The sequence below is a fragment of the Netta rufina genome, assembly GCF_964035555.1.
Source record: "Netta rufina genome assembly, chromosome: 8".
NCBI classification, from domain to species: Eukaryota; Metazoa; Chordata; class Aves; order Anseriformes; family Anatidae; genus Netta; species Netta rufina.
In genome coordinates, this window is record NC_140131.1 from 1,656,238 (window position 1) to 1,675,574 (window position 19,337).

General features: G+C 40.5%; 1 protein-coding gene across 1 annotated transcript; it reads left to right on the plus strand.

Annotated features, from left to right (window-relative positions):
• Positions 1 to 144: 144 nt before the first annotated feature.
• On the plus strand, positions 145 to 19,011 carry DNAI4 (dynein axonemal intermediate chain 4; the record flags this gene model as incomplete). The annotated part of the gene is made up of 16 exons (XM_084291137.1): positions 145 to 243; positions 1,758 to 1,945; positions 3,625 to 3,734; positions 3,961 to 4,117; positions 5,601 to 5,740; positions 6,921 to 7,070; positions 7,566 to 7,757; positions 8,954 to 9,204; positions 10,562 to 10,648; positions 12,392 to 12,543; positions 13,608 to 13,765; positions 13,966 to 14,087; positions 14,844 to 14,942; positions 15,612 to 15,838; positions 16,694 to 16,847; positions 18,862 to 19,011. The coding sequence occupies 16 exons, from the start codon at positions 145 to 147 to the stop codon at positions 19,009 to 19,011; spliced, it is 2,436 nt and encodes an 811-aa protein (XP_084147263.1).
• Positions 19,012 to 19,337: the final 326 nt, after the last annotated feature.

The window sequence follows — 19,337 nt, forward strand, 5'->3', positions numbered from 1 at the left end:
TCCGCCGGGCGCCAGCAGAGCGCGGCCCGCGCGCGCCGCGCCCGCGCCAATCGGCGGCGCCCTTCTTGGCGGCCAATCGGCGCGCCGCGTCTTGCGGCCGCGTTGCCATGGTGACCGCGGGACGCGCTGCCCGACGCCGCCGCCATGCTGGGCCCCGCGGCGGCCCGGCGGCTCTCCGGGTGTGTGGGCGCCGGGAGCGGGGCCCCGCCGCTCCCCCTGCACCCCCCCGGCGGATCCGGCCCGGTGGGGAAAGCCGGGGAGCCCCTGTGTCCTCCCGGGCCCTCCCAGCGCGGCCCCGCACAAGCAGACCCCATTTATACGCTTCACGCTGCGGCCTTCTCCCCCCCCCCATCTCCTCCTTACCTGTGAGGAAAGCCCCTCCAGACCCAAATCAGGGATTTTTCCCCAAAAAGCCACCTTATTCGTTCATTATCCATCATCCCAACCAGTTTACAAAAGCCACGGTATTTGTTTTATTTGTCACTCATCACCCCAACTGGTTTAAAAAAAAGAAGAGCCACGTTACTCCTTTTATTTCTTATTCCTCCTCCCAAATGGTTTAAATGCAAGTTAAGGAATGGGTGGGCTCGTAGATCACATTTGGTGGGTTGTGTTCTGTTTTGTTATGTGTTGCGTCACTGCTTCTAATCCCGATTGCAGTGTCCGACAAGGATCGGGAACAAGCCTGGGCATCCAAAGAAGAGGCAGCATCGCAAGCAGCGTGTACACGGGCAGGGCAGCGAGACGCGGGAGCCAATTCTCCATTTCCTATGGCAAAGCTGCGGACAAAAGGTCTCCCGTGGAGAAGTACGCTGTGCGGGTGAGAAACCACTGACACCGGCACTGGAAAGGTTTAGATCTCACTTACTGGGGATTTTAAAAGTTGTCAGAAATGAAGTGGGAGTGGGAAGAGGAAAGAAAAGGCCTGGCTGAAGTTGCAAAGCTGTGGAGAAAATGATCCGAGAGCTTTTCATACATTCCGAAATGGTGACCATCAGTGCCCAAAAGCAATCTGCAAGAATAAAAGCAAAGCAGTTAAGCATCCTTGTTTCTCCATGGTATAAAACCCCAAAGAGTAACATGGTTTGCTTTGTTTTTTCTATTTTTTTAAACTTTCTATTATTTGTGTTGTGTTGTGTTTTTTTTTTCTGGTGCTTTGGGGCAAGGGGCTGCATCTGACTTGAGAGACTCCCAGCAGTCCGCTGTATAAGCCAATCATACATTCTACATAAATTAACAAAAACAGCATTTTAAAGTAAGTAGTTACTTTTAAAAAAGCATTTAAGCAGAGTATGATGTTCTTTTTCACATATTTGCCTGCACTGAGTTGAAGGTAAGAAACTTAAAGTAACACTTCTGCTTTAAGAACTGCTGCTTTCAAACCTCCAAGAGATACAGTAACTGTGGCATCCGTATGCATTTGCCTAAAAAATGGGAGATACCCATAGCGTAATTTGAGAGTCCTGTTCAAAGACCTTGCTGAATACCTTACAGCAGAGTGATCTTTTGAGCCGTATAATAATAAAATAATAATAATAAAAAGATGCGTTGTTTCTCTGGTTGCTTTTGCTGTACCGTTAATTTGATATTAGCATGTTAGGCATCATTTGCACGCCAGGGTTACCCGTCTGTTCTGTCAGAGGGTGAACGCCTCCCTGTCCTGCATTGTTTCAGATAAGATAAAACGTTGTGTGTGTCATCACTGTCACTTTTGGGATGGCAGTGAAACTACTCTCATTATTTAAACATCTCTTCAGGTTTTTGATGATGAAGGAAAGGACGTGACACCCCACCCGCTCTTCCATTCAGATCCCGATGCTGCTGTACCCAGGCAAGCCAAGCTCCTAGCATCAAGTGATTGCTCTGGGGCCACAGGGTCAGGTTTTCTCTCTTTTCCCATGCATCAGACAGGAGGGGATGGTAGTTTTGTAGACCCCTTCTCAAGGTAAGTCAGTTAGCTGTTGCCTCCTAGCTCCTGTCTCACAGAGTACCGATCCTGCAACAGTCACACATCTGCTCTTCAGAGGGGAGGAGAGCTGGAATAATTGTGCAGGGCTGTCAGTTATACTGTATTACCAAAATACATACATTTACTTGTCATAGTCATGATTTAAAATTTGAGGAAAAGTAAGAAATAGAATAAGTGCAATCGATCAGTACCAGTGACTAAGGCTGGTTCTGTGTAAGAACTTGCTGAACGCTGATACAACAGTTGAAAGCAGACTGCAGCATACACTGCTGTGTTACTTCAAATTTTATTCAAATTCTCCTTCTTAAAGCACGTTCTTCTATGTAACATTCTAATATGGACCATTTTTAGAGATGGAACATGCATCACAGTTTGAAAATGCAGACCTCCATCCTACAGGTTTTGTACCGGTTAGGCCTGCATGCACAGCTACGTCAGAACCTCTGCACAAATACATGATGAAGCACTATCCCAACGGTAAGGGAAGCTGTGTTCCAGCTGTCTGAGCAAGACTGCACAGCTAACAAGGGGCCCTTGCGGCTTTTCCATATGCTGCCCCAGCTCTACCTTCCTCACACTTCTGTCTTCGCAAACTGGAATGCGTCAAGACTTAATTAAAAACCTCTTTTGTGTTTAAAATGAGAAATAATGAGCCACAGCATTTTGTCAGATGGTGTGTACAGTCAGAATGCATGGAGAGGAGATTCTATTTATTTAGTCCTGGGGACTAAAAGACAAGTAAAGTCAGCAATGGAAGAAAAAAAACACTACAAGTTAAATCAATGTTATTTAATGTTTTCTTTGGCAAAGTTAATGCCATTGTAATTTCTGAGAAAGAGAGATTGCTCTTTGAGAACTTTGTCATGCTTCCTAGGGTGGCTGATCATAAGGGGTAATCCTAGAGGTAGGGATATTGAGCAGGAGTAAATATACACAAAAAACGGCTTACATAAAATACACAGTATCTCCTGAAAAATAACTACGTCCCTTTTGGAGACTAGAGCTCCTAATTTAAAAGATGAAATGATTTTACTTTAGCTTTAAATACAAATCTTAAAAATGTCTTTTCAAATGCCTCTTGTATGCTTACAGTTGCTCACACTTAGCTTTTGAGGAAGAGAAATCTGCTAAAAAAACTCTCAACTGTACATCAGTTTTGAGTTTTACTTCTAGTTATTATCACAGCTATCCCTTCTATGAACATTATCTACTTTTTTAACAAGCTAATCCCTTCAAATGAGTTTCTTGTGTATTTCAAAGACCTTTCGGCACATGCAAAGCCCCAGAGGATCTTAATTCCAGTTGAGAACCGTGCTATCTGTAGATAGGTGTTATCACACAGCAGGTAACCAACACTTGGCGTTACTGCATGCTAAGAATGAATCTGAAGCTCACCAGCTTCTTTTCCATCAGCTATTTAATGCCTTGGGATATGCTGTCAGAGGAATTCTTCCTTTTTAAGTCTTTTTCAATCCATTTCATTATTTTCTTTGTAAAGCCTTCTATGACTCCTTTCACAAGGCAGGCATTCCTGTGTGTGCTATTACAGTCTTCTGTGGTTTATCCTGATAACAACGCTGCTATTTTTGTAGCGCTTTGCTAACTGACATCTGGACTCTCACGTACCATTTCTGCTTATTTCTTTGTTACAGAAGGACGTGTGGAAGCAGCAGTATTTCTAAACCAAACGCATCACCAATGGAGTCCATACTAGATGAAACTGTAGAACCTGACTCTCAAGGAGACACAGATGTTAGCTTATCTGGTAAAGAACATACACTGCATAATTACAGATTTAAACTGTTCTTTGCAGCACCGAGATTTGTGAGAGACTGCAGTCACAGTGCATGCGAAATGCCCAGCACTACAAAGGAACCCAGTGCCTCACAAGTTTTGGCTCCTGATCGCTGCTATGCTTTTAGAATTAATTTGCCTTCTTTTAAAGGTAGAGCAGAAAAAGTCTCGCTTGCTAACCTCACATAATTTGTCAGATGTGCAGGTGAGGCCAGAGGAGATAAAAGAACAGCTGACAGAAGAAGACTTAGATAGGAGAGTGGATATTTATCTCACGGAGACGGAAACTATCTGGATGTTGGATATGCCATCTGTTGTGGCGTCTGTAGAATCAGAAGATGCGGGAAGAATTCTGTACGTATATTTGTAGTTGTTTACATGCGTGTAGCATGCTCAGCACACCCCATTTCTCCTGATCACAAAGTCCTGAACAGGCTGCTCACACATAGGTTCGGTGTTTTGACTACTACAGCCTGCCATTTCATCTTTGTCTGAAGCCATATTGGGCTGAATTCTCTCTTTTGACAAGACTGTCTACATTTTTTAACACCTCCATTTTGCTGATCAAGTTCACGTCCTCTTTCACTGGTAAATGAATGCGGATTAGCAAAAGCAGGGGATGCTGACAAGACAACACACAGGGAATGGGGGAAAAAGAAGATGGAGAAGTGGGGTATACATGAATGTCATGATCTAACAGTCAGAAATTGTAAACCTCTGGACTGATTATTATGTTTAGTTTTACAGCTAATAATTTATTAATAACAAAGATAGAAACAATCTAGGCAGCTCTTGACTTCTTCTGAAGCTCTTTACAGTGCTTCTAGCTAGAAGAAACCTCACCCACCACAGCTGATCCTGCCTTTTAAAATGTTATGCCTCCCCTCGATAATACCTAGTTTGTTTCCACTTCGGAGTCTCCTCCCTGAACTGGCATGAACTTTGGTAGGGAGTTAACCCAGAAGGCACAGGTTTTTTGGCTTTCACCCAGGAGCTGGCTGTGACAGAGTGCAGCAACGTTGTCTGTGATGGATGTCAGACTGCTAGACTTGTCACACAGCTTTTGTAGATGTAAACCCCAAAAGCTGGGATGCAGCTTACTGCAGCTGGCAAGTTAAACAGCTTAAATAAATGAGTTTTTTTCTGCTAAAATACGAAGTTTGTGGTAGGACTCCAACCCCCACTGTCTGTGAATCACACTGGAGTAATTTTTTGGGGAAGAAGGAAGAGGAAGAACATTCATTCTATGAATCAGACGTAGCTGGTGTACTCAGCACATAGTGCCAACTCTATAGGAACAGGCAGTGACTGTTCCTGAATGCAGCAACCTGTTGGTGGATTAAGGCCAGGTATAATCCACGTCTGCTGTTAGAATACTGAAACCAAGATAGTAGAAAATGCTTCACAGTTCCCACTGACCATTTCTGCAGACCTGAGGGCTGTAAGAAATAGAAATGTACTAATTCATTTTTGTCTCTTGGAAGCACTGCCTTTCACTCCCAGGTGACAAGAGCTGTGTATTTCTGAACTCATCTGGGTTCTGCCCAAGCTCAAAGGTAGTTGGAGTAGAGATTTTTGCTAAGGCCCATCTCTACAGGCTATTTCTGTTTCAGAACAGCATCTCAAAGTCAGAAATAGCTGCTGAGAGGTGGTATGTGGAGTGAAACAAAATCCATAACACCCCCTACCCTCCCCCCCCAAAAAAAAAAAAAAGAGCAATAAACTTAATGACATGGACTATACTCTTCTGTTCAACTTGTGCTAAATGACATTGAGAAGCTGAATGCAAATGTTTTTCAGAAAGCAAATGTACACTTTTTTTTTTTTTTTTTCCAAGGGAGCGTAATAAGATTTATGTTGACATTTGCAAAAATAGACCTGGTAATGATCGCTTTGCAGAAAAAATGATGCAAACCATTAACGGAGCTGCAAAGAACAAGGAAGTACAATGTGACAAAATCGTCATGGAAGATAAAGGTAAACACTCTGAGTACCATATAGGAAAGGCTATTTAATAAGACCAGGCTCCCATTTACTACAAGTTCCCTTGCCATTTGTATCCGTGGCAGTTGGGTTTATTATTACATTTTGTTTCCTCATTAAATATTAACGTGGGAAAACACTAGCATATAGCTAGGCATGGGACCTCAGAAGACTCCCCCCACACAGGTAGGACAGTGAGGAAACTTTTCTTTTCTTTCTGTCATCTCTAAGCAGGAAAAGATGTTTCACCAACTTTCACTTCCAGAGCTTTAAGTTCAGACAGGCTAGTGTGATGGTGGTGGCCTTCTCTGCCTCTCCTAATACTTGAAAATCAGTACTGGTGCACTGTATCTGTTGCAATAAGAGCTACCTAAGACCTGCTGTGTCCTGCCTGCCTCTCCAGTTTACAGAGTGCTTCTTAGGAGGCAGAATTTCACCTAATATTCAACTATGCCCTTGAAATATGAAAGTAAACCGTTCCCATTTCTCCTCTTCAATTTTTAGTGACACTAGTTTGCATTTCTATTTGTCATAATACAAAGAAGAAAACTTCTGTTATAAGATTTAAAATAGTGAGGAAAACAGAAAATCTTGGCAGTCTCACAAGAAAATGCAATTTTACAAAATGTTCAACTTCAGTGCTGTAAAAAATTTAGAAGAAATATCAAGTTTGTGTGTGTGTGTGTGCTGAGATTTGCTCACTATGGATCTTTTGTTTGTGTGGGAGGCCAAAGAAAACTATGGGGAATGCTATTCCAAACATTTTTGTTTTGTGTTCTTTACTGTATGTAAAACGAGTGAAAAAATATCAAAAGGAAGAAGTAAAATACATATTAATCTGGTTCGAAAACAAATCTTCCCCTTTTCGTGTGCCTTCAGCGTCAGCAGGGCTCATTCCAACCCATGTTGGAAGAGCTGAGCACACAGAGGCAAGGCTACAGAGCAGTTTTGTGGGGAGATGGCCCCACTGAAGGGAACCCACACACCCAGAAGACCGTGCTGCAGCCAATGTGGTCACACAGCAGCTCTTGCTGCTGTCTGACCCTCAGTTTTGAAGCCCCCCTGCCAAACAGTTGGGTGTATTGTATAAAAAGTAAATCGTGCTCAGCTGTAATTCTTTATAACGATGTACAGAAATGAAGGGCTTTTATAATACCGTATAATTAATTTCTAGGGGTGGTGGTCACTTCCTGGGACTTGTATGATTCCTTTAATGTGTCAGAAATAGAACCTGCATCAAAAGGAGAAGCCACAAATGGGAAGAGTAGCACATCTCATACAACTAAAAAGCATGACCAGACTGCATTGGTGACTTCTGCCAGAGGTAACATTTTTCTAGGAGGTTTACATTTCTGCAGTGTTTTCATCCTTCTAAACCATGTATATCTCTCTGTTTCATGGTACAAACTACATGAAGAAAATGCTCGGTCTGCCTGTCTGGCACTTGGAGGAGAGATGGCTAAAGATTCTCAGACAGATCTACACCAAGACCTTTTCTATACAATCCCTTTATAAACCATCTTAAATAAAGATAAATAATCGGTGACAAAGTTTGATGGTACAAAGTTACTTGTAAAGTAGAAAGTAGAAGCAAAACACAAATGGTGAAAAATTCTAGAAGTATCTCATCATATTGAACATTTGAGCAGTAAGAGAAAACAAAACTAAAGCAAGAAAAAAATAATAGCGGAGGGATGTTTTGATGACAGGTTCTTCTACGCTTTTCGTAGGGGAGGAAGAGGAGACTGCTTATCTCTGACTTTTATGTGCAAAATGTTATCACATTAAAACTGCATTTTCCAATATTATCTGTTTTCAGGCAACATAACTTCTGTGACTACTTTGGAACGTGCTGCTCTTGCCAGAACCCATAAAAAGGAGAAAAACTGTTTAGAAGCTATATTGACGACAGAAAAATTTCAGCAAGATTTATTTTTCATGGAGAGGGTTCTAATGGAAAATATTTTTCAACCCAAACTCGCAGCTTATCGACAATTTCCTGTCCTTATAGGTTAGTTTCTTACTGGCTACCCCATTTTCAGCACAAGGCTTTGCATACTATTGAATGTCAAGGTGTCCCTCATTGATGGTCTTCACAGATGACAGGTCATTTAAGAAACAGACAAAAGAGTTTATGAAATGTCAACACCAATTTTGCAGCTTTACACTCACTTCAACAGACATTCCTACAATACTTGGTGGAAGAACGGAATAAATGTGTTTAGAGCTTGAATCACTCGAGATATTGGTCAGACTTGTTTCCTGACAGCTAAGATACAATAATTCTGCTATTTCTCCAAGGTTTTTTTTATTTTATTTTATTTTATTTTATTTTATTTTATTTTATTTTATTTTATTTTATTTTATTTTATTTTATTTTATTTTATTTTTTATAAATCGGTCTAGACTGATACCTTTTACAGGAGTTCCAAGTTAACACAGGAATAATTTGTAATTCCTGTGTTATTAAAAAGAATATTCTGAAAAAGCAGATTCAAACTGATTTACAGTATTGTACCTTTTCATATTATACAGAGTTTCAGATTCACAGGCAACAAACCTGTTATATTCTGTCACTAACTGGCTACTGGCTAGTTGGAGCGTGATAATGACTAGGACTTTTGTTCTGTCACTAGGACAGTTATTGTGTTGTAATTTTGTTAACAGTGATCTGGGGTCATTTTATGATTTGCATATTACATAAAGTAAACAAAAAAAGCACTTAACAAACAGTCTAAAAATATTCTCTATACTTAGTTTTGCCAAATAACGAGCAACTTTCATTACAGTACATGTAACTTAGCTAAGGTGTTACAACATCAATGCTTAAGTATGTCCCTTTAAAATTTGGTATCCAACTTGATAAAGACCCTGTTTAAACTAGTTTTCTTAATACAAGATATTAGAAACATTCCTGGTGGGGTGGGCATAAATTCATAACTGCTAGTTGCTAGGTAGCTAAATCCACTCTTTAAGCTCCTTGAACATAACTGGCACACTACAGCCTGATCCAGACATCTTTTATGGTCCTGTCACCATCTTAACCATAGTTTTAGTAGTTAGGGTGTCTTAATGCCTCACATCTTCCCTTTTTCATTTTTGCTGTAAAATATTTGCTGAAATGACAATTTTTTCTGGGAGGTGAATGACTGGAGTTAAATAGGTGAAGTGTAATTATTCAGATTCTACTGTATTTATGCATTTTAGATCCATCTGTTACATCAGACAATGCCGGTACAGTAGTTGCTGTGAAAGAAGCTAAACAGCAAGAGCATGACAAGGGAAAGAAGGATAAGGAAGAGCAGAAGGAAGCACTTATTGACCCATCAATTCCATCAGATCTAAATAAACCCTTGGAAGAAACTGTACCTCCCAGTTTGGAACAATTATGGTCATATACGTGTGATTTAACTAAGGGTCTCAATGTGAGCAGCATGGCTTGGAACAAAGTAAACCCAGTGAGTTAACAAATTGCTTCTTCTAAGCTGTTTACGTAGAGGTGTACGTGATTGTCAGGGTATATCAACTCCTGATTTTTATATATCTCACTGGGAGGGATCTCAAATTGCTGGATGCATCCCTACAGTCAGGTGGGTTGTGTTTGCATCCCAACATCTGTATTCTGTCCTTCCTTATAGCAGTATCACTACATTATTCTACAGGTTGGACAGCTGCCTTAGGCTTTCCTTACACCTGTATCACAACAGCTTTAATTGGTCAAGAATACATCAGTTTACCATGGATAGTCACACAACCAACAACGTTAAGATAATAAACTTGGTCTATTACAGAATTGCAAGTCGAAGTATAAACCCCTGCCACTGAACTATTGCCCTTGATGGTGTTTATTCATGACGGTTTAGAGACCACATCTTTGTTTCTAATAGCAATCTCCCAAGAAAGCTGCATTCATCAAGATTTAAGCAGAAGATGTGTCATAACAGGTGCAGATTTTTGAGCAGCTGGCCTGAGTTTATTTAATTTGATTTCGGTGGAGGTGAGAATGGCTCGGACATCTCCACTTTCAGAGTAACGTAAGGCTTAGTTTTTCAACAGAGCTCTCTTAGAGCTACAATAAAAATAATGCGTAGAAGGAAGGTAAAAAGCAGGTGAAGATGAGAAACATAAAACCATTCAGATTTTCCCATGGGGAAAAAAGAGAAAATGGAGAACATTGCATAATGTAAACACACCAGATCCCCAAATGTAATGAAGTATGACACACTTAACAGACTTTAGGCTTAGCATTCTAAGGCAAACAAATACCCACCTACTTTCAGAATATTAGCTTCACAAACGGGTTGTTTTGTGTAGCAAAATTATAACTAATGGAGTTGAAGACTAAAGTCTTGATGCTGTTTCTTATTTTTCCTTATGGAAAAGAGTGAATGGAATTCATCAGACTCCACCATCAACAGCTGAGAGCTAAGTTTGAGATGATCATTGAAACTCCTTCTATAGCTAACATTGATAGGGAAGAGTAAAATTAGTATTAAATATTCTATTGAACACTGCACATTAAAATGCACTTGTAGAATAGTGTATATCCATCCTTGGAAAGGGACTTATTTTTTTAATGGCCTTGGGGAGAAAGGGTTGCAAACACAACCGACAGTGACTATAATTGCCCTTTTAGTTGAACCAGTTTCTACTATTCTAGAAATTCTGTTTGCGAGTGTTATGCTGCTGGCACACAATATAAACATGTTTCTGAGCTTTGCACTCAGCATCACTGTTAGTAGAAAGTTGCATTTTAAAAATGTACGACTGAACGTCAAGTTAAACTGAGGTACATCTGTTAATCTGTGCTTTTAGGATCTTTTGGCTGTTGGTTATGGAGCGTTTGATTTTAAAGAACAGAAGAAAGGCTTGGCGTGCTGTTGGTCATTGAAGAACCCCATGGTAACAGCAGTATCAAGTTTGTTTTCTTTCTTCAGTGCATTTTCCTGCTGTACTATTTCTGCTACATTTAATTCCTTCTTCCAAAAACAAACAAACAACCAAACCAACCAACCAACCGTCCACCCAAAACATAGGATCTAGCCAGTAAGGTTTAATTTGCTAGCCCAAACCACACATTTCCGGAAAACTGATTTTGACTGCACTACCTAGCGATGTGCTTAAGTCTTGACACAAAGAAAGTGCCTATAGGATGCAGTTTAGTTTCTGCACCTGTCCATCATCTCAATTCAAAGTGCTAACAGAGGTGCCAACTGTTCTGGTGGTTTTGTAACGTGGATATCTGTTTGCAGGAACTGCACTCACTGTACGTAGGCCACCAAACAACTAACAGATGGTTACAGCTCTCAGGTAATACCAGTCTATTTTAGGCAACTTAACAACGCAGACCTCTATATCCCATTTCCAATTCCTAGGGCAACCTACCCAAGACTATAAATCAGTTTTGTTATTATTATGGGTAAACCCAGGTGTGCAGATCTTTCTGGAAAAAAAAAAAAAAAATATATATATATTTTTTAGTCTGTAAGAGTCTTGAGCACAGAAAATGTGAAAATCCATCCATTTACCTTTTGTTTTTCAAACACTTGTTCAATTCTTGCAAACTCTGATTAAAATACATCCATATTTTAAATTTAAAGATTATCATTTCCAATCCATTTTCTGTTATACAATGAAATTCTACGTTAGCCTGAAGGAAAAATATACAAAATTAAATATGTAATGTAACTTTTCATAACAGTGGCAAAAAGACAGTAGATTTCATTGATGTAATATTTACATTTTTATATATGCACCTGAAAAGTGATCCTTTCAGATTTTCTTTTAAATCTAGACATTTTTTTAAAAGTATCTTGGAATTTTCCAGTACAAAACGACACAGTAAAAATTATCTGATCACCAGTTGGATTTATTCTACAAACTTCCCTTGGCCAAAAATGTGCATTAGACTAATTTAAATCATGCAGGCTCAAACCTTCTCTAACTTTTGTTGCATCATTATCACATTGACAACAATTAAACATGTTTCCCTAGCATCATGATAGTCCTCAAGTGCCTAACGTTAAGAAATTAGACCTTGCATGCATGCTGAAATATAGTTCTTTGCAAACTGATACTTTGCTGTTTCACATTTCAAGAGATCAGTGCAGTGACTTTAAGGGTTTAACCTTATAACAGAGCTGAATCAGTTCTTTGGTTATGAGGAAAAATAACATGAAAATACTGGTTTTACAGATTACCTGAGGTACGTTAGATTATATTGCATCTTCAGCTAAGGTTCTGCAATTAGAAAGTCACTTGCCTTCTAACTGCAAGATAGAAAACAATTGGAAGAACTTTCCAAAATGTTATTTGTTTTAAAGAGAAAACAAACAACAACAAAAACTCCACACTGTACTAGGCTGAACCTTAGGGAACTTGTTTTTTAGGTAACTGGTTGGAATCTATTTCACAGTGTCATATTTCTGCACAGTCTTTATTTTTCCCTATCTTTATCAGCACACCAAGAAATAATAAATGGAACCATTCAGAATATAATCCCTAATTTTTGCCTGTAAGTAATCATTATGGTCATCGGTACTTTAATTTCCCAGCATGGCCTGGCCATTTATTATCCAGTGTTGAGAAGACCAAGGTAAATTAAGAAACTAACTCAAAACATTCTTGTATTTTTCTACTGGTCAGTGGCCAGAGCGTATTTTCCAGTGCGAGCATGGTGTTACTGCATTGGATTTTTCTATGGCAAGCCCGAACCTTTTAGCAGTTGGGATGTACAACGGTACCATCACCATCTATAATGTGCGGAGTTGTACCACCACTGCAATTCTGAATAGCAGGTAAGGCTACGATTTGCTGTCTTATCCCACCGTGGTCAGGTCTTAGCTTCTCAGCTATGGATATTCCTATATTTGTTATTTGCTGCGTGAATAGCAACGCTTGCTAAGTAAAGCTTGCTTGTGAATACTCAGGGATTTTGTGTATTTTTTCATTTCCAACTTCTCATCAGTACCTTCCAGTTCTGACTGGAAATGCCTTTTTTAACACATGGTATTCTCAAATAGTAGAGGTTTTGGGAGCAAAACTGAGGGCGCAAAAGATCTGTAATAGTACATCATTGCCCAGAAAGGGACAGAGAGGGGAAACCAGACTTTTTTCCATCCACCTATTTACACTGATACAGCCAAATCCTCAGACACTGCCCTTCTCCATCTGCACTGCCATCACTCTCTCATCTTTTTTACTGCCACTAAATGCTTACATTAACACCAATACAAAACAAGTTCCCTGCATTGGAAGGGAAAAATCAGTACTGTGTTCTTGCTTTTTAAGAAAGTGCAGCAAGTTACCACCTCTTATGATTTGATGTAGTCGCCATGTACTAAGTAGGACAGTCCTGCTCCAGTAAACAAAGACTTACTGGAGACTAGCAGTGGCTTTTGTGTTTTCTCAATGATTCCACTTGCCAAAAAAGGGAGCAAGACATAGACATCAAAAATAAGTGAGATAAGCAGGAATTACAAAGAAATGAGAGAGAAGGGATGATGAGGGAGACATTTGCCCTGAGGGCAGCTCACCAGGTCTAGGGAATTCTCCTACAGGACACAGATTGATTTAATGATCAGGCATCAATGAAAGCTGTGTCTACACATGAAAAAGGGTGCTGAAACTGAATATAAAACATGTCTGATAAACAAACAAACAAACAACAACAAAAAAAAAACTGGTGTAAACAGCTGGTACTGGGAGATACATATTTGTAAGAAAATCTAAATTGCATTTCTGTCATAATACTTGACATTCATTAGAAAGTGGAAAGTTATTTCTACTTTATTTCCCAATTATTTTTCAGAAACGTTGTCTTTGTTGATACATGGTTTATCTTCTCTGTTTTTTGTCCCAGAGATTCTTCAGAAAGTCATACGGGTCCTGTATGGCAACTGAAGTGGTTGGAACAGGACGGCAACACAGCAGAGGATGACAAGAGAGAGAGATTAATCTCTGTCTCAGCAGATGGCCGACTAACCAAGTGGCTTGTACAGAAGGAACTAGATTGCACTGGTAAGCATTTTCCCCTGCAGCTTTTCTGCACAGTGCTAATACCTGGAATAGCAATTGCCTGATTTTATTTCAGGTGGCACTCTTTATACACAGTTATTATAAGCAAAACATTTAAGAGCTGTTGAGAATTCCAGAGAAGCATATGACAGTGCTATGAATAACTCATATCTGCTTGACAAAAACTCTTGCTATTTGCACAGACCTGATGAAAATAAAGCGAGCAGGAAGTGAGAAGAAAAACTTACCACGTGAGAAGGAAAGGAAAAGTTTAGTTCTAATATCTCGGCAGGCAGCTGGAATGTGCTTCGACTTCCATCCAAAGGTAGGCTCAGCAAGTCCACTGGGGCTAAAGTACTGTGCAGGAAAACTATGCAGCAGAGGTCCAATCCTCAGCTCAAGCTACTGTAATATGCACTAGCCTGGGATTCAGCACTGGCATTTAAAGCATATTTCGTTTTGAAACAAATACTTCTTAGCTCGTAACAGTTTTACCCCAACTGCATGATAGGGTAAACCACGTGGGTGATCTCTGAATGTGAGCAGCTGAATTGTTTCAGCCATGTTACTCACATTTGCTTTGGGCGAGATCCTGTGGTAGCTTTCCTCCATGTGTTGGTCAAAGCTGTGAGAATTTGGCTGTTCAGCATATCCCAAGTCTTGGACTCTGATGTTTCTGCCTCTCGAAACATGCTTACCAGCACAATCCAACTGATTTTATTTTATTTTATTTTATTTTATTTTATTTTATTTTATTTTATTTTATTTTATTTTATTTTATTTTATTTTATTTTATTTTATTTTATGTGTGTGCGTGTGCATGTGTATGTGCACAGAGCATTTGAAGAATCCATGCATTCATCCACATGAATCACAGAAAATCCAAGATTTTCAGGAGTCAAAGATCAGGCATATATGCTGCACAGCACACATGCAGGCAGCCCAAACCACAACGTCCTAGCAGCTCCGCCTTAGTTCTTCAGAGGACTGTCACTGCCCAGACTCACCCAGTTCTGTACATATTTTTGGATAAGTCATAAGTAGGTTAATCCAACTTAGGTTATTTTTACTTTCATTTCAGGACACTAATTTTTATCTTGCTGGAACAGAAGAGGGTCTTATTCACAAGTGCTCTTGTTCATACGATCAGCAGTTTCTGGAGACATACAAAGGACATAAGGTGAGTGATGGATAGAAAAAAGTAATGAGAGCAGAAATGGCACTCAATAAAGTTTACCAATTTAATGGTTTCGTTGCTTTTAGTTCCTAAACAAAACACCTGCAATGAAAGAAAACTAAACTTCTTTTCTTACACAAGGAATGAGTTCCTGTAGCATGAAGTATCACAGTCTTACAGGATTACTTTCTACACTAGAAGCGTTTTTTAAAGTAATTTATTAAAGCTTGTACTAGAAACTGTTTTAAAGCTTTAGTTCTGGCATTGTTTAAATAGAACAGTCAGTGATTCGATTGTCCTGGAAACCACAGTTAAATAGCTTACATCTGAAAGAAAAATGCCAGAACTTTAACAGCACCTCCTATTTTTTACAAGTCTCTGCTTCATCCAAGAAGCTGCCCTTTCAGCATCAGCTTCTCCTAACAACAAGTGAAGGGACAGAATCAGCTGAATGCTTTTGTTCCCAAGACCTCTCTTCTCTTATCACATTGGCTGAATCCTAATTTCCTATGGCTACACATAAAACAATGCTGGTTTTGCTACTAAGGTCAGAGGACAGTTTGGGAGTTCCGTGAAAGGTCTGTGGGAAGAGAGCACTATTAAAAGCCATCCCATGAGGCTGTAGCTCTGGAGTAACACAGTGTTGTTTTTTGTTTCTTCCCAAACACCAAGGGTCCTGTGTACAAAGTCGCCTGGAATCCGTTCAGCACTGACATGTTCCTGAGCTGCTCTGCGGACTGGAGCATTAAGTTATGGCACCAGAACTCACAGACATCCATTTTAACTTTCAGTTCCACCACCACTGTTGTTCATGACATTATGTGGTCGCCAAAATCAGTCTTTATATTTGCAGCAGTGAATGAAAGCAGAGTGGAAATTTGGGATCTCAGTGTCAGCGTGTAAGTAACTACTTTTCTCAAAGAAGATTCTGAAACAATTTAAAGCACAGAGGCCGAACATTATTGCTTAATCAGTATTGCTACCAGATCATTACAAGTCCATGACATTTGTTTTGCTTGCTTAGCTACTGATAGAAGTATTACATTTTGTAAAAACAAATGCTAGTTATCAGAGAATTGTAATTATAAGAGAAGAAGCTGGGTCCCTCCAAAATGGTAGAGGGTAAAGTTGCTTTTCTGCTGCAAAAATGATAGGTTCTAGCACATCTACAGCCAAAAGAAAAATAACAAAACCAAACTACTTCAGACCTTTTGTAATGATGAGAGATTGTCAGAGGTTCGGATACGTCTCATGTTTTCCCACTATTGCAAAGTAGTTGAGAATCACTCATATTTTATGTAAGTTTAGTTAATCCTAGTCAATCCGTGGCATTGTACTACTGCTAGTATGAATTATTTAGTAATAATGGCAGCATTAAGAAGCAGTGGAGGGGGAGCCCACTGAATCTTGTGTTAGCAGAAAGCAAATTATTCATATTGTAAGAATATTAACACACACATAGTCCGCCCAAGTATTAGGCAACAGGACAGATTTTAGGCAACCAGGATATCTTAGTTAATAACAGCTGGAATTTTTGTTCTTGGTAGAGAACAAACAAAACATTGCCTCACTTCTTTACCCGAACAAAAATCCCACCCTCACGTCTTACTTGTGGAGTTAAGCTGGAAAATAAAAAGCAAAACATGCGGCGTTTATCAGGCCTGCACTACCACTAGACTTTGTGTGATAGTACACTCCAGGCAAATGCACTTTTACCTTTATCATCATCAATATCTGCCTTTCCTGTGTTGCAGCCTGGACCCTGTGATCACTCACTCTGGCAACCCAGAAGCGAAATTCACATCTGTCCTCTTTGCTAAGAACACCGACTGCCTGCTAGTAGGAGACAGTCGCGGAGAAGTCAGCGTGTTTGAGCTGCAGAACCTGGCTGCTTCCAGCAGGACTAAGGTATGGCTCCCTAGGAAGAGGTGCTGGTCCTCAGTGGTCTGCGTGTCTGGTACTTTGTTCTTCAGAAAGGAATTTCTGCTAAAGAATCTAGTTGACGATCTAGCTAGTAGATACTGAAATAGGTGGAATCGGATACAATCAGATGACCAGATTAAAAATTGAGGTGGTTCCTGCTCTTCTGCATGCCACGCAGACAGAAACCTCTCAAACCAGAAGGAACAGGTAAGTCAACTTCAGATTTCAGGTTGCACTTGATTGCAAATTCAGAGGTTCCCCACATTTGGGTTCGAGAGGACACGCGGGGCAGAGCCGGAGGCCCAAGCTCCCCCCGAAGGCAGGTAAGTGGCAGAGTGCAGGAGTGACATGCCCTCTCCTGGCTGCCTGTAAGACGGTCTCACCTCATCTCCCTGCACAGGGCCTGGAGCCCTCAACTATACTGCTTGATGATCTCAGCTCTCCCTTCATCCTTTCAGCTTTGAGCAAGGAGCGCTGCCTTGCTGGACTTGCATTCCCACTTTGTAAAATAGCGCTGGCACTTTTTAAAAGCACTTCTGAGTTACACAGTGCAAAACACTAAACAATTTTTTGGGAGGATGAAAATGCTGGTGTTAATCTAACTTCCATTCTTAGGGAATTAAGAATTAGTAATTCGTGATTATTAGCATTGCATTTAGAAGTTCTGGTAATTACTAGCAGCCTCATTTGCTAAGTACTGTAAACCACAGAGCAAGAAAGTACTTCCCTTGAAAACTGGAAGTGAGGCCATTGTTAACATAAGATAAATGTTTGTTTATTTGTTTGTTTTCTCCCTTACAAGTTACCATGAAGCAGTCCAAGATCTCTGAACATAAGTTTTTCAGCCAGTAAGAGTATAGGAATCATTTTCTGGGTATATCAGCGCTTAATTTCAGACTTGGGAGATGTGGCACAACTGGGGACTGAGTCGCAGAGCCTCATTAGACAGGGTTCTAATGAGCATAGACCCTCTCATTAGTACAACTAGTACTAAAGAAAGATTATTATGGCAGGGGCAATCACTTCTAAGTACAGCTACCACACATGTATCACCTTGAAAGTTATTTTGCTTTATAAACAAGATAATATGTTTATGCCCCAAGTATGGTGCTACAGATGCAATCCAAACAGGCCTGCCAAGTGCTATTTTCAAGAAGCTCTGTTAGAGGTGAGCATAGTTTTCACAAAAGGCCAAAGAAGAATCAGCTAACATAATACAAACTGCCTCAGCCTGCTTTCTGGATGTTCATTACACAAGCGATTCTGTTATCAGTTTGTAAATAGGATTTTTGCATTTTTTATGCTGCAATCGCACTGCCACGCAGCCTTTTTTGTTTTCCATCTCACTTTTTTATTTTACAGGTTGATGCCTTATATGATGTAATCAGTCCTGCTCTAACTACTTAACAGTAGCTAAATGACACCACTTCCCAGTCAGCAAACAATAGGAGAGACTTCTGGTAGTATTATCATAAAGTGTTTATTGCTTTTAAATTCATTAAAATCTATATTTGGAACCATATGCGTTGGAAATCTTGAATGGTGCAAATTTTCCCCAGGAATCCCCCCCTCACGTGATCAGGCTGTTGCATTAATACACAGAGGGCTTCCCCTGTAATACAGATAAGGCAATAGAAAAGCTTCCATTAAAGTATTTTTTTCCTTGGGTTACTCAAAAAGCATAAATGCCCCAAATCCCCTCCTGTGCTGGCCACTCATCAGGAGACAGAATACCCCCTAAATCCAGGCTTAAATCCTAGAACACAGCCATTTGCAGTCCTTATTGTCCGTCGTGGTCTCAGATCTGCCTTGTCTGCCACCCCATAACCCACAGCTAAGGCTGAAAGCCACGCTTTGAAAGGCATCAAGTGCTCCTGCCACCTGCAGATCGCCCCACACCAGGCAGAATTAGGGGCTGACTTCTTCACCCTGACAAACCCGAACAACGTAAAATCACAGTTTAAATTCATTGTGCTCCACGCTGATACTTTTCTCAAAGATCCTCATACGAGACAGCGGCGTGGCTGTGGAGCAAAGGATTGACTTCAGCACCTCTGGAAGCCAGATCTGTGCTTTTAGAAACGTCACCACCTCCCCCAGACCCTCCCCAGCAGCGGGAGAGCCGAAAGCTGTTGGTGGGAACTGGTGAGGAAGTGGAAAAGCTGCAGCCTGAGCCGGGAGCTCAGGGCGCTTCCGCTGCTGCAACCGCTGCTGTTGGGTGACAGCGAGGGCTGGGATGGGAGCTCCGGTCAGCGTGGAGCAGTCCAGGCTGTCTGCTTGGGGGCACAACAGAAGAATCTGAAACACAGCACGCATTGGTGCACATGCACACACGCACAAAATGCCCAGCGGGCCACCAGCTGCACCATGGTACCTTAGAGGTTTTTTGCACAAAATCTGGAACATTTTTAAAGATGAGTCGCTAAGAACATGAGCGAGGTTACAGCCACAGAAGAGATCAGCACAGCAGAGATC